Genomic DNA, 12,883 nt, shown 5'->3' on the forward strand with positions numbered 1-12,883 from the left:
CGTCTTCTGGAAACGTGCCGATTCGGCGAAAAACGAATGTGCAGCGACGAAGGAAAGCATCCGTAGCCCGGATTTACTTAGGCTTGATTAAGGTGCCGGAGCGACAGATCTGTCAAATTCTGTGTTTTTTGGTTTTTTTTTGGTTTGTTTGTTTTTGGGTTTTTTTCCTAGTTCAGTGCAAAGCGGCCATGACACGTACAATCATTTATGCCCCAAGACGACTTCCATCTCAGTGGCCAGATTCTAAACTTTGCTCTGATTTCCCTGGCAAAGCGCCGTGCGTTGGGAATAATCGCTCAAGTGTGTGGAGCCTGGTTCGCTGCCTATTTCGACAAGCAGACGACAAACAAGTGTGTTCCCCCAGATGTTTCCCATTCTTCATTGCCGACGCGCGTTATTTGATGGTATTGATGGGAAACAACAGACAAAACGGCCAAAGCCAGGACTCCCCAGGAGGAAACAAAGAATCACAATGGAAGGAGGCGGAAGGGAAGGAAACCAAAAGGTCCAGATCGCTGACCGACACGTGGATGCGGACGATTCTGAATGTGCACTGGACCAGAGTCTCGGATGTCAACGTGTTCACAGTTCACATTCAGAGAGAAGGAGCTCTGCCATCTTTGCAATGCGGAGCTCCCTGTTACGTGTCCTTTTCCGGAATTTGCCCGGAGCAAAGGAACAAAGGATTTGGTCAAAGCCTATCTATCTATCTATCTATCTATCTATCTATCTATCTATCTATCTATCTATCTATCTATCTATCTATCTATCTATCTATCTATCTATCTATCTATCTATCTATCTATCTATCTACCTGTCTGTCTGTCTGTCTGTCTGTCTGTCTGTCTGTCTGTCTGTCTGTCTGTCTGTCTGTCTGTCTGTCTGTCTGTCTGTCTGTCTGTCTATCTATCTGTCTGTCTGTCTGTCTGTCTGTCTGTCTATCTACCTATCTATCTATCTATCTATCTACGTATCTATCTATCTATCTATCTATCTATCTATCTATCTGTCTGTCTATCTGTCTGTCTATCTATCTATCTATCTATCTATCTATCTATCTATCTATCTATCTATCTATCTATCTATCTATCTATCTATCTATCTATCTATCTATCTATCTATCTATCTATCTATCTATCTATATATCTATCTATCTCTATCTATCTATCATCTATCTATTTATCTATCTGTCTCTCTATCTATCTATCTATCTATCTATCTATCTATCTATCTATCTATCTACGTATCTATCTATCTGTCTATCTATCTATCTATCTATCTATCTATCTATCTATCTACGTATCTGTCTATCTATCTATCTATCTATCTATCTATCTATCTATCTATCTATCTATCTATCTATCTATCTATCTATCTATCTATCTATCTATCTATCTATCTATCTATCTGTGTCTCTTTGTCTGTCCATCTATCTATCTATCTATCTATCTATCTATCTATCTATCTATCTATCTATCTACAGTATCTATCTATGTCTGTCTAACTATCTGTCAAAAGTGTAAATAAAAAATGTAATGTAAACAGATAAAGCAGAATTGACCTGCTTCGATTACTTTCTTCACTTCATCTCTCGTTTCAATCCCCCGTCCGCGCTGTTCTACACTTTCAAAAGGTAGCGTGACCTCAAAAGACCTGGCGAAACAGCCGTCACAGCACCCCCGAAATGTGACGGGTTGTTTTGACATATTTCTTGGTGAGACAGGATGGATGGCTGCGTGTTGCAAGTTCTCTTTCAGCCGTGCTGCTGGCCACCCTCAATTTGCATTACATTCACTTGTTGGAGGAAATTGTGTTTTTTCTTTTTTGTGCACAATAAAATGTGTAACAAAAATGAAAATACATTCATCACTCGCTGCGTGGAACCTCCATTTTCCCCTGTGCAAGGTTAGTGGCAGAGCCCTGTGAATCATTACGATGCCTCCCCCCGCTCAGATCTGAAAGTAATCACAGCCGTAACGCTGCTTTGCTCATCGCCGTGGAGACAAAGAGCGACTGTGCTCTACTCTGCTCCGGTCGAGGCATCGGCCTGTTCCTGCTTTACTGGCAGAGGACGAGGGCCCGCCGGTGAGATTCGCCCGGGGTCCGAGACGTGTACACACACACACACACACACACACACACACACACACACACACACACACACACACAAATAATCACAGACACAGAAATACTTCTACGCTGCTTCTGTCCTGTCCTCTGTGTTTGTTTGTTAGTGTGTGTGTGTGTGTGTGTGTGTCTGTGTGTCTGTGTGTGTCTGTGTGTGTGTGGTTGTGTGTGTGTGTGTGTGTGTGTGTGTGTGTGTGTGTGTGTGTGTGTGTGTGTGTGTGTGTGTGTGTGTGTGTGTGTGTGTGTGTGTGTGTGTGTGTGTGTGTGTGTGTGTGTGTGTGTTCGTCTTCCGTTTCCAATCCTACTGAGATGGTAAAGGCCTTTTTTATGATAAAAATCTGAACACTTTATCTTTTTATCAATCTATTTGTCTGTCTGTCCATCTGTCTATCTGTCTATCTATCTATCTATCTATCTATCTATCTATCTATCTATCTATCTATCTATCTATCTATCTATCTGTCTATCTGTCTATCTATCTATCTATCTATCTATCTGCCTATCTGTCTATCTATCTATCTATCTATCTATCTATCTATCTATCTATCTATCTATCTATCTATCTATCTATCTATCTATCTATCTATCTATCTATCTATCTATCTATCTGTCTATCTATCTATCTATCTATCTGTCTATCTATCTATCTATCTATCTATCTATCTATCTATCTATCTGTCTATCTATCTATCTATCTATCTGTCTATCTATCTATCTATCTGTCTATCTATCTATCTATCTATCTATCTATCTGTCTATCTATCTATCTATCTGTCTATCTATCTATCTATCTATCTATCTATCTATCTATCTATCTGTCTATCTATCTATCTATCTATCTATCTGTCTATCTATCTATCTATCTATCTATCTATCTATCTATCTATCTATCTATCTATCTATCTATCTATCTATCTATCTATCTATCTATCTGTCTGTCAAAAAGGAAATAATGTAAACAGATAAAGCAGAATTTACTTGCTTAGATTTCCATTTTTTTTTCCTAAGTTGTCTAATTTTTCTGTCATTAATTCTTACATTTATATACATATATTTTTTTCACTTTATTGGAGTCACTTCTCTCTGGTTGTTTAGTCTCTTTAACTTGTTTCACTTTTATCTGCACTATTTATCTGCATGGTTGGTAATGCTGCATGAAGAGTAGTAATATGACCGGTAAAAAAGACACTGGCTTTAACATTGCACATTGACAAATACAACTTTGAACTTGAAAATATTGCTTTTTCTCTCGCTCTCTCTCTCTCTTTCTCCTGTTCTTCCTCTCCCTGCGTCGCCGCAGTGGTGAACCAGGAGGGGCAGCCTCTGATGGAGGGCCGCCTGAAGGAGAAGCAGGTTCGCTGGAAGTTCATCAAGCGCTGGAAAACCCGCTACTTCACGCTTGCGGGGAACCAGCTCCTTTTCCGGAAAGGCAAATCAGTACGTATCCGCTTTCAAACCGGGTGGATGGAGAGATTAAGCCTCAGCGCGCGTACTCCCAACACCCTCATGGTTACTCACACGCCTGATTGTACGACTGCACACACACACACACACACACACACACACACTTGTACTTGAATACAGAGACTAACAGAGGCAAAGCTCCACCGACAGACAGACAGGCATACAGTACAGTCATTTTTGGACAAGACGTGTCTCTACCCAACATCCTTTTTCCTGTACCATCCCATAAATGTCTTCACTTCTCTGGGGGATTCTCTGAAACAGTAGGGAGACGTGATAAGCTCCAGGTCAGTGAATCTGATAATAACTTTTGGTTCCAATTTGGAGCCGGGGAGGACACGCTAGGCCAAAGCCTGACGCTGCAGTGTCATATGAATGATCAACCCCACTTTAAAGTCCAGGTACGACACAGTATATATTATGAAGTACTGAACACAAAGGGATCGGTGATTGTTGGCTGGAGAGGGGTCATTCCCCACTGTTCTTGTTTCAGGAATACATATCTTTAAATTCGTATTTGTCTTCATTTTAGCTCCCGGAATCGACAGTGTTATAACAGAGAGAAATATCATCGGAGGAACATGCATTTATTGTCCAGTCGTCATGGAAAATGAGTGGAGTTCAGCATCTGAATTCCCGTTTACCTCGGAGACGAAATTAGACATGTTTTGGAGGTTCTACCATCCCTATATTTGTGTCCCTAAGTCCACGCTTTTGGTCCTATATTTGTCCCTGACTGCGTGCAGCCTTAATCTCTCGTTTGAAAACCCTGGAGACAGTCGCTTTATTATGATTGTAATTTCACAGCCAGAAGGAGGCTTTTCTGTCCCGTGTTTCTATAATAAAATCCTGGAGAGAGATGCCTCAGAGTATTTCGGACCGCTCCTGTTGTTGATTCCTCCACCACCGCGGCATATCAGGATGGAGGAGGGTATTTTAAATGGTTGAAAAGCTGAATTACAGTAGACCTCAGGTCTTTCTTCTCCAACAATAGCCTTTGTGTTCTCCGCCAGATGGTACCGGAACCCCCCCCCCCCTTGGAACAGCAGCAGATTTGGGAGGGTTTTGTCAGGGTTTTTTTCCTGCCCCCTTTATCCTTTTCCGTGAGCGTCATCTATAGGTAGCTGGCCTGTTTGTGTTAGATACCAAGGCTGCGGCATTTTCCCTACGCGGAAAAACAAAGCAAATCGTGAGCACAGGACACCCGAAATGTGAAACGTACCCGCGTGTCTGCATGGAAGCAAAGATAATACAGTAACGCCTCTCACCTCTACTCAAGGGAATGTACTTAAGAAGAAACACTCCTGATGCCCAAACTCATTATAGAAAATCATTATGAATCCCCTGACTTATTGTGAGCAGAAACCCTCAGTCACACGGCAAGTTATTTCCATGTATAGTGGCTTTAATGTTCATGACATAAGACGCTGTGGACGTGTAGCACCGCGTCCAAGCTTCCTGCAGCACCAGCAGTATAAACCTCACAGCACATTGAGCAAGCGGCACATTGACTGATATCAATTTAACACTATTAAAATTGTGCAAAACACTATTTATTCAATTCCAAAAAACTCCGTTCATCCATCTATCAATATAACTACTTTGCTCGGCGGCCAGTGTTGGAAAACATCAAATTTTCCCCTTTTGAGTCACACAGTTCCTTCCCCACAAAGATCCACGATGGTAAGGGAGAGTGGTAATGATATCAGAACCTTCCGCCAGAATCAGTAATATACTTTTTTTTTTTTTTTCTGACTCTTTAGCTTGGAATGGGCAATATTTGTTTCAGTTTGCGTAACCAATCCTAGGGTCCACTTTTCCGATATGTAGGGGAACTTTTGAGTTATCACACTCACATTTATCACCACCAACGCATGCTGACGGAGCGAGGAGAAGCCTGTTTCTGCCTGGTGGATGTTTCCGCCTGTTTGCGGCCTGACAATTCCCTTTGCTGGAAAGAACGCTTCCCTTCCTATAGGGGGGATAATTGTCGAACCCAAACTTCTTCGCCTTTAAAAAATAAAAAAAATAAAAAAAAAAATAAACTGAAGGTTTCTCCCTAATTGGGACCAGACAATGTGCGTTGCCAAGCTACCTCCAGGCCAGAACTGTTTTGGCAAGTCCCCCCCCCCCCCCATCGCGCATGTGTTGGAAGGAAGAAAGAAAGAGTATATCAAAACAATTAAATTTCAGGCCCAACAATTAAATTCAGGTGACGTACATAGCAACTGCAGTGGAAGGGCTGAAGAGATGAGTTCGCCTACAGTTGTCATAACAATAATAATGACAACTTCTAATAATAATGACACATTTCATTCGCAAGTTATTGAAATGGCGGTCTACTATCACCTGCAAAAACTGGTACTATACATCGATTTAAAGGTATAACCTGTTGCTACAATTGTGCAATTGCAATACTCTGATGTTGATATTCATAAATTTGATTTTCCAAACTTGCCAAGACTTATCCAATTTCTCCAATCTGATTTTGTCATGGTCATTATTCCTTTCACAGGCAGGACAGCGCCAGCTTTTGATTGCAATGAGAGTTTTTTTTTTTTGAACCGGCTCTTTTGGTATATTCATGACGTTTTGGCCGCTCCACATGATGGAGGGAGTCGGGTTCTCCGTCATATTGTGAGTAGAGCGGGGGCAGTGCAAGCACTGTGGGGAGCGGCGCTTCGGGCTACGCGGCCGCCGCCAACGGGGAACACGTGTGCGCGGCCACTGCGGCCCAGCGCCTTTCAACACACACACACACACACACCCACACACACACACGATTGAGAGGATGTGGCCGAGTGCAGTAAGTCAGCGGCGGCCAGCAGCATGCAGTCGTGATGCCGTTATGACCTTCTGGTGCAGAAGGATGTGGAACAAGCGCCACACGCACACACACACACACACACACACACACACACACACACACACCGTTAAAGTTTCCGGCCACCTTGTGGGGTAGAAAGCATACGTGATGAGCTTCGGGGGTTCTAGGGTTTCATTTCCTCCCTTGGAGAAGTGGAAAGGCAGTAAGAGTTTTCTTAACAGTTAGCACTTTGTTGAAAAGTGAAAACAAATGTAATTGTCTCATTGCGTGTGATATGGAATCATTCTCAGCATCTGAAAGCGACAAATGACACCCAAAACCATAAAACAAGCTCACGATCGTCACGCGGGGTTAGGGGTTTGTCGGCGAAACCCTTTATTTTGGATCCCAGTTTGGAGGAAATGGGATGGACGGCGAAGGCTTCCATGACCTTCATGTGCTGTTTGACACAGCTGAGAATGACGAGATTTACTGAAGGAGTGTGAAGCTTTTTATTTCTATTTCATATCATTTTAGCACCGTAACAACCTGGTAAAACGAACGTGTCGCGAAACGGCCCTAAAATGTTGCTCTAGAGCAGGGGGTTCCCGACCTTTCTATAAGCGCGGACCGGACCACGACGCCCAAAGTGTTCACGGAAGTCAGGGGAAAGTAAATATATCTCCAGTAAAAACACTGTTTTTTATTTGCATTGTTTCGAGAGACAGGGAACGGGGATGCTCAGCGGAGCGGACATCGGTTCCGATTTGTTTTTATTTTCTTCTAAACTTTTGAAGGTGGCTCAGCCACCCCTTGACGGCGCCCCTGAAGGGCATCCCTGCCCAATCCCCCACCGCCCGGCACCGGTCCAAGGCCCGTTGGTTGCTCTAGGGAAATAAGAATCAGACCGTTCATGGGCCCTCGTTGCTCATTGATCAGTTTAAAATTCATCAGAACTCTCTCTGACCCGAACCCTCCCCCCCCGGGTGGCTCCGCGTTCATCATCCTAATCCCCTTACACCAAAACATGGCCGTGCTTCAACAGTAATGTGCCGGCTTGCATCATCGCGCAAAGCTTAAATGTCACTTCCACAGTGTGTGTACGTGCACGCTCGCTGCCCTTCTGCCTGAGGGCTCAGTATTATGAAGCAATTGCACACCGTCACTTGAAGCTCACGGAGGCCATGAGATCATCGTATTTATATTCTCATGATGTTGACTCGTAATAATATCAAAACATGGCAGCGTCTCAGCGGTGATTCTGAGGTCGAGGGTCAGGTGTGACCATCGGATTAGAGGCCTTTCCTCCAATGGCTGTGTAATGCGTGGTTTGTTTTGTTTTTTGGGGATTATAGATTTGTCCTGCAACCATATCAGTGACATTGGTGATAAGTAAATAAAGTAAGTCAGGGATAATGACCCAACGTCTGCAAATGATCCCGCCGATTACACGGCTACTTACTAAGTACAAGAGAAGACTTTGAGAACGGGATATTGATGCTATAACTGGTAACAAGTAATAAAACTGCAACAGCACAGCAAATTATTCGCCGCGCCAAGAAACCGGGCGGAGGTGTTTTTTTTTTTTCATTACTCAGAAATAACTGTCCGCTGATCGCAGCTATTGACCAATCGGAATGGAGTATCCCACAGAGCCGCGGAGTCGTATAGATTTAACATCGTAGCTGTGAGCTGGAGAAATTTTGTTTTGGTATGTTATTTCAGTTTCTTTCTTTCTTCCAACAGAAAGATGAGTTGGATGACATTCCCATCGAGCTCAGCAAGGTGCAGAGCGTCAAGGTAAGGCAATATCCAAAAAGTAAACATTGCACAAATTGAAACAGACCTATTGTTTACAGGCATATTTTATACACAACGTCCAGTGGTTTGGCTCAGTCCCGGTATTATAATTGGGAAATTCCCGAGATAGAAGACAATCAATCAATCAATCAATCAAACTCGTTGGCTGTGTATATATTATCCAGTTCTCTGTATCATTATATGAATGATATCATGATGCTTGGATGTTAGCTTGGATGTTGGATGTTACCCGTGCGGTAATTCAACGAGACCCATCGCATTCCTCGATGGTGAGGCCCACAACTCGGTCCAGCACTGGACGTCCTCCACGTCCATCGTAGTGATTTTTATGAGATCTATTCCATATCTAACGCTGTCGGGGTTCATTTTCCCGTGGAGGTGGTCGCCAGAAAGCGGCGGGAGCGGGGCCTCCCGCGGGCCTTCGAGATCTTCACCGACAGCAAGACGTACGTGCTGAAGGCGCAGGACGAGAAGCGCGCCGAGGAGTGGCTGCAGTGCATCAACGTGGCCGTGGCGCAGGCCCGGGAGCGGGAGAACCGGGAGGCCACCACCTACCTGTGAGAACTACACCGGTACCCAGGGACTCCCGGCGACACCCACACCTTCAAACACTATGCGCGTGCGCGCACACACACACACACACACATACACACACACAGACACACACACACACTGCCTGTTTAACCCATTGAGAATAACCGAGACAATGTCCAAATCGAGGGAAGCCAAGAAGGACATGAAGAGAACGCTGCCGCTTTAGAAGATGATTTGTGAACATGGAAAAAGACCCAAGCCTGGAGCTTGTACACACACACACACACACACACACCCACACACACACATACACACACACACACACCCCACATATCATCATTACAAGTTGAGTAGTCGTTGAACATCGCAGTCATCCTCAGAAAAGCCTTCAGCAGAGTCTTTAAATAATAGAAACAGGAGGAGCAGAGGGAAGTTACTGTAACTGTAACTGTTACTATACATGTAACTGTTACTGTAAATATTACTGTAAATATAACTGTTACTGTCAATGCAACTAACGATAACTTACTGTAAATGTTACTGTTACTGTAAATGTAACTGTTACTGTAGTGATGTTTAGAAGAAGAGGATCACCGTCCTAATGAGGTGGATAGGACAGTAGCAGGTGGAGTCCAATGAACGCTAGGAAGCAACGCCACCATTCTGACAACAGCATGAAGCCCATTTCTCCCTCGGCCTCCGGGAGGGATCAACCCTGAAAGGTTCCTCTGCGTCCTCCAAGGAACCGAGCTTACAAACACGCACCCTTCAGAGCCTACTTTACAACTGATTCCTTAGCAATAACCTGCAGGATTTTTGCACAGTGAGCGACTTTCTCTCATCCGCGCGACCTCTTATGCAGTATTTTACAGGGATGGTGAAGCAGCAATATGAGATTGAACCGCGTCAACACACAGCACGCTGCGGCACCGCGGACTGATGTCGGACTTTTAAATGTGTGTACAGGTCGTGCTTCCACGTTCAGACCCGGCCGGTTATTCGGCGCCGCCGTACAGTTACTGTGTGCTGAGCGGTGTGTGCGCACCTTCGCCTGCCCGGCAAAAACACCTCCAAAGCATTTCAGCTCGGGGCAGAGGATACAAACGGCGACTCCAGGACCGAACGCGTCCAACGAGGACGGGAACCTCGCGTCGACCCTTGACCCGCAGGGGAGGAGGAGGAGGTCTTTCTTTGTGTTTTTGGTTGCGGTGTGTTCATTTCATCATTTCAGCAATAACGATACAATAGAGGCACGGACCTCATGCAGACTTTCACCGTGTGGCAATAATAACTGTGTGCAGTAACTCCCGGGGCATTCTGGGAAAGATGAAGAGGAAAGCAAATGGACCGCAGATGAGGAGGCACAGTAGTGTGTGTGTGTGTGTGTGTGTGTGCGTGTGACAGGACATATTGCTTTAGTGGCATGAAGTATGGATATTTGTAGACCCCAGTGTTATTAAAAGTCGTAGGGGGTTGGGGGGCGATGGGTGGGGGTGGGGCGGTAGGAAAGGTTTTTTCCAAGATTGTTCTTCAGCCAGTCACCATGTTTTCCCTCTCTCATAGAAAATAGTGCCATGGATAAGAAAGAGTGTGTGTGTTTGTGTGTGTGTGTGTGTGTGTGTGTGTGTGTGTGTGCGCCGACCAATCTCTGATTTTCTCTGGCTCAACTTTCTTCATCCTGCGAGGAAAATCAGGTTGATGTCTTTGAGAGACATATTTGTTTACGCTGCCCAGATACATGGAAAACAAACACAATGAAAACAACAACAACAACAACAACAACAACACTCCAGATCACCGTTCCCTCCGTCCTACAAAGCCGAACGCACTTTACTTCGACGTCAGCGCGAAGTAAAGTGCGTCTTGATCAAAGTGTAGAAGTGGGTCTATTTATGGTCCTTTTTTTTTTTTTTTTTTCTTTTTTAAACAAGAACCGTCTGAAACCCTGTTATGACGAGCTCCGACCGCCGCACTGTCGCTCGACGGCAGCCTCCGAAACCGCACATGGCTAAGAAAGCGGATCCAGTTTAATCGGTGGTTTCCTCGCGGCCTGCGAGACGGAGAATTGATTTAAGGCTTTTTAGAGAAGGGTCGTGTTTCTGGAGCCGGGGGGTCGCGGCGGGGGGGGGGCGGGGGGGGGGGGACGTTTCTCCCTCTTACGCTCCCTCAAATCGGAGCAGGGAACTCGGGGGTTTTGTCTTACACCGTGATATCGGCCCCGGAGAATGTGAAGATCAGCTCCGGTTTCCCCGATCAGAGTCAAATCCAACTCGATTCCAGCTTGGATCGGCGCTCCGTTTCCTCTCCCTCCCTCCTCCTCGTCCTCCTCCTCCTCCTCCTCCTCCTCCTCCTCCTCCTCCTCCTCCTCATCCTCGTCCTCCTCATACTCATTCTCCTCCTCGTCCTCCTCATCCTCGTCCTCCTCCTCCTCCTCCTCCTCCTCCTCCTCCTCCTCCTCCTCCTCCTCCGCTGCGATCGCTTCTGCCCTCGGCCGACCGCTCGCTCCTTATCTCGTCTCCGCAGGACGCCTCTTCCACTTCATCTAATCCCCCCTCCTCATTCCTCGCCTCTCTCCTCTGGTTTCCTGTCTCTACTTACATAAGCAGCGCCCGCGGTAAAAACAATCATATTAGAACCGTGAAACCGCATTTATATCTGACCCACTTGCCGAGCCGCCACCTCAGCCTTTAGAGCGCGTTCGGCGCCGCGTCGTCGTCGTCGTCGTCGTCGTCGTCAGGGCGTCTCCGCTGAAGCTCGGGAGTCCATACATCAGATGGTTGCGGTTGGAATCTCCGCGCGCGGCGAGGGAGGCTTTATTTCCGCCCTGCTTTGCCAACTTAAAGGACAGGTTTGCCGTTTAGCGATCCAGGTCTTGTTCACGTGGTTGGTTTCCCATCATTTAGAACTGTTCCTCGCACAAAGCCAATTAAAGCCTGAAAATCCTGGCTTGTTTTTGTTTAGGCTTAAGTCCCATTGGGGCTGCATTTAAGCACGATGAGAACCTGCAGCAGAGTGGTAAGTTTCCCAATATGAAGAGTTATAAGCGACGGGAACCAACATTTTAATAAGACCCGGCCAACGGCTAAACCTCCCCTTTAACGGACGTCCGGGGTCGGCCGAACAAGGCCAAAACAGGCGAGCCGCGATTTGCCCGCCGCCGCTTTAAAAACGCTCGCCGCGGTCGTCTGGTGAAGCGAGGCGCGTTCAGTCGAACATCCTGGATAGCTCCCCCGCCTGGGGGGGGGGGGGGGGGGGTTGCGCTTAATACGATAGAACACTCTCCAAAACTGACGCTCGCAAATGGAGATCAACCTCCCCCCCCGGTTGTGTGTTTTCCTCCGCAGATATCCCGAGTTCATTCGCCCCGGGCCAGCCGAGCGCGGCTCTGAACCGCAGCCGTAACGGAGCCTTTCTCATGGGGTCGGGTTTCTCTCTGGTTCTGCGTTCGGCCATCCTTCTTCCGCCGCAGGAAACAGCGATCTAACCTGCGTAATTTAATTTATATCACGCTACTCATTCAAACCCCCCCCCACCCACCCCCACCACCAGCTGCGTATTTTTAAAAAGCAAAAAAAAAAAGATCAACCGACGGTGCACGAGTGGGGGGTTTTTTACGAATATGTACCGTGGAGTTATTCCATTGCACTTGTGAGATTATTCTCCATTCTTGGCCCCGCCTTGGTAAACGTTCCAATAAAGGAGGCGGCCACCGCCATTTTCGGTTCAAATTTGAACCAGAAAAAGAAACGATGCAGGACGCGATGCGGGAGGCGATGCGGGAGGCGATGCGGGAGGCGATGCGGGAGGTGATGCAGGTAGGGATGCATGACGCAATGCGGGAGGCGATGCGGGAATCGATGCCGGACGCAATGCAGGAAGCTATGCAGGTAGGGATGCATGACGCGATGCAGGAGGCCATGCAGGAGGCCATGCAGGAAGGGATGCATGACGTCATGCAGGAGGCCATGCAGGAAGCCATGCAGGAGGCCAGGCAGGAGGCGTGGGGGTGGTTGTGGTGGATGAAACCTAGACCGGTGGGGAGGAGTGGGGGCGTTTCAGCCATTACTCATTTGTGGAATATTATTTCAGTGCCTCCCGTTATGTCAAAGCCGAACCCATCTGGCAGCGATC

At 46.4% G+C, this 12,883-nt stretch overlaps 1 protein-coding gene across 1 annotated transcript in view; it reads left to right on the top strand.

The window, feature by feature from the left end:
- Nucleotides 1-8,803, top strand: part of veph1 (ventricular zone expressed PH domain-containing 1) — a gene marked incomplete at its 5' end in the record, with an annotated part of 76,589 nt that extends 67,786 nt beyond the window's left edge. Inside the window, 3 exons of the mRNA XM_080006575.1 lie at nucleotides 3,428-3,564; nucleotides 8,144-8,197; nucleotides 8,597-8,803. Coding sequence (XP_079862701.1) covers nucleotides 3,428-3,564; nucleotides 8,144-8,197; nucleotides 8,597-8,779 — 374 coding nt within the window. The 3' untranslated portion in view covers nucleotides 8,780-8,803. The remainder of the gene's footprint in view (nucleotides 1-3,427; nucleotides 3,565-8,143; nucleotides 8,198-8,596) is intronic.
- Nucleotides 8,804-12,883: the final 4,080 nt, after the last annotated feature.

This window comes from Zeus faber (assembly GCF_960531495.2).
Source record: "Zeus faber genome assembly, chromosome: 9".
Classification (NCBI taxonomy): Eukaryota; Metazoa; Chordata; class Actinopteri; order Zeiformes; family Zeidae; genus Zeus; species Zeus faber.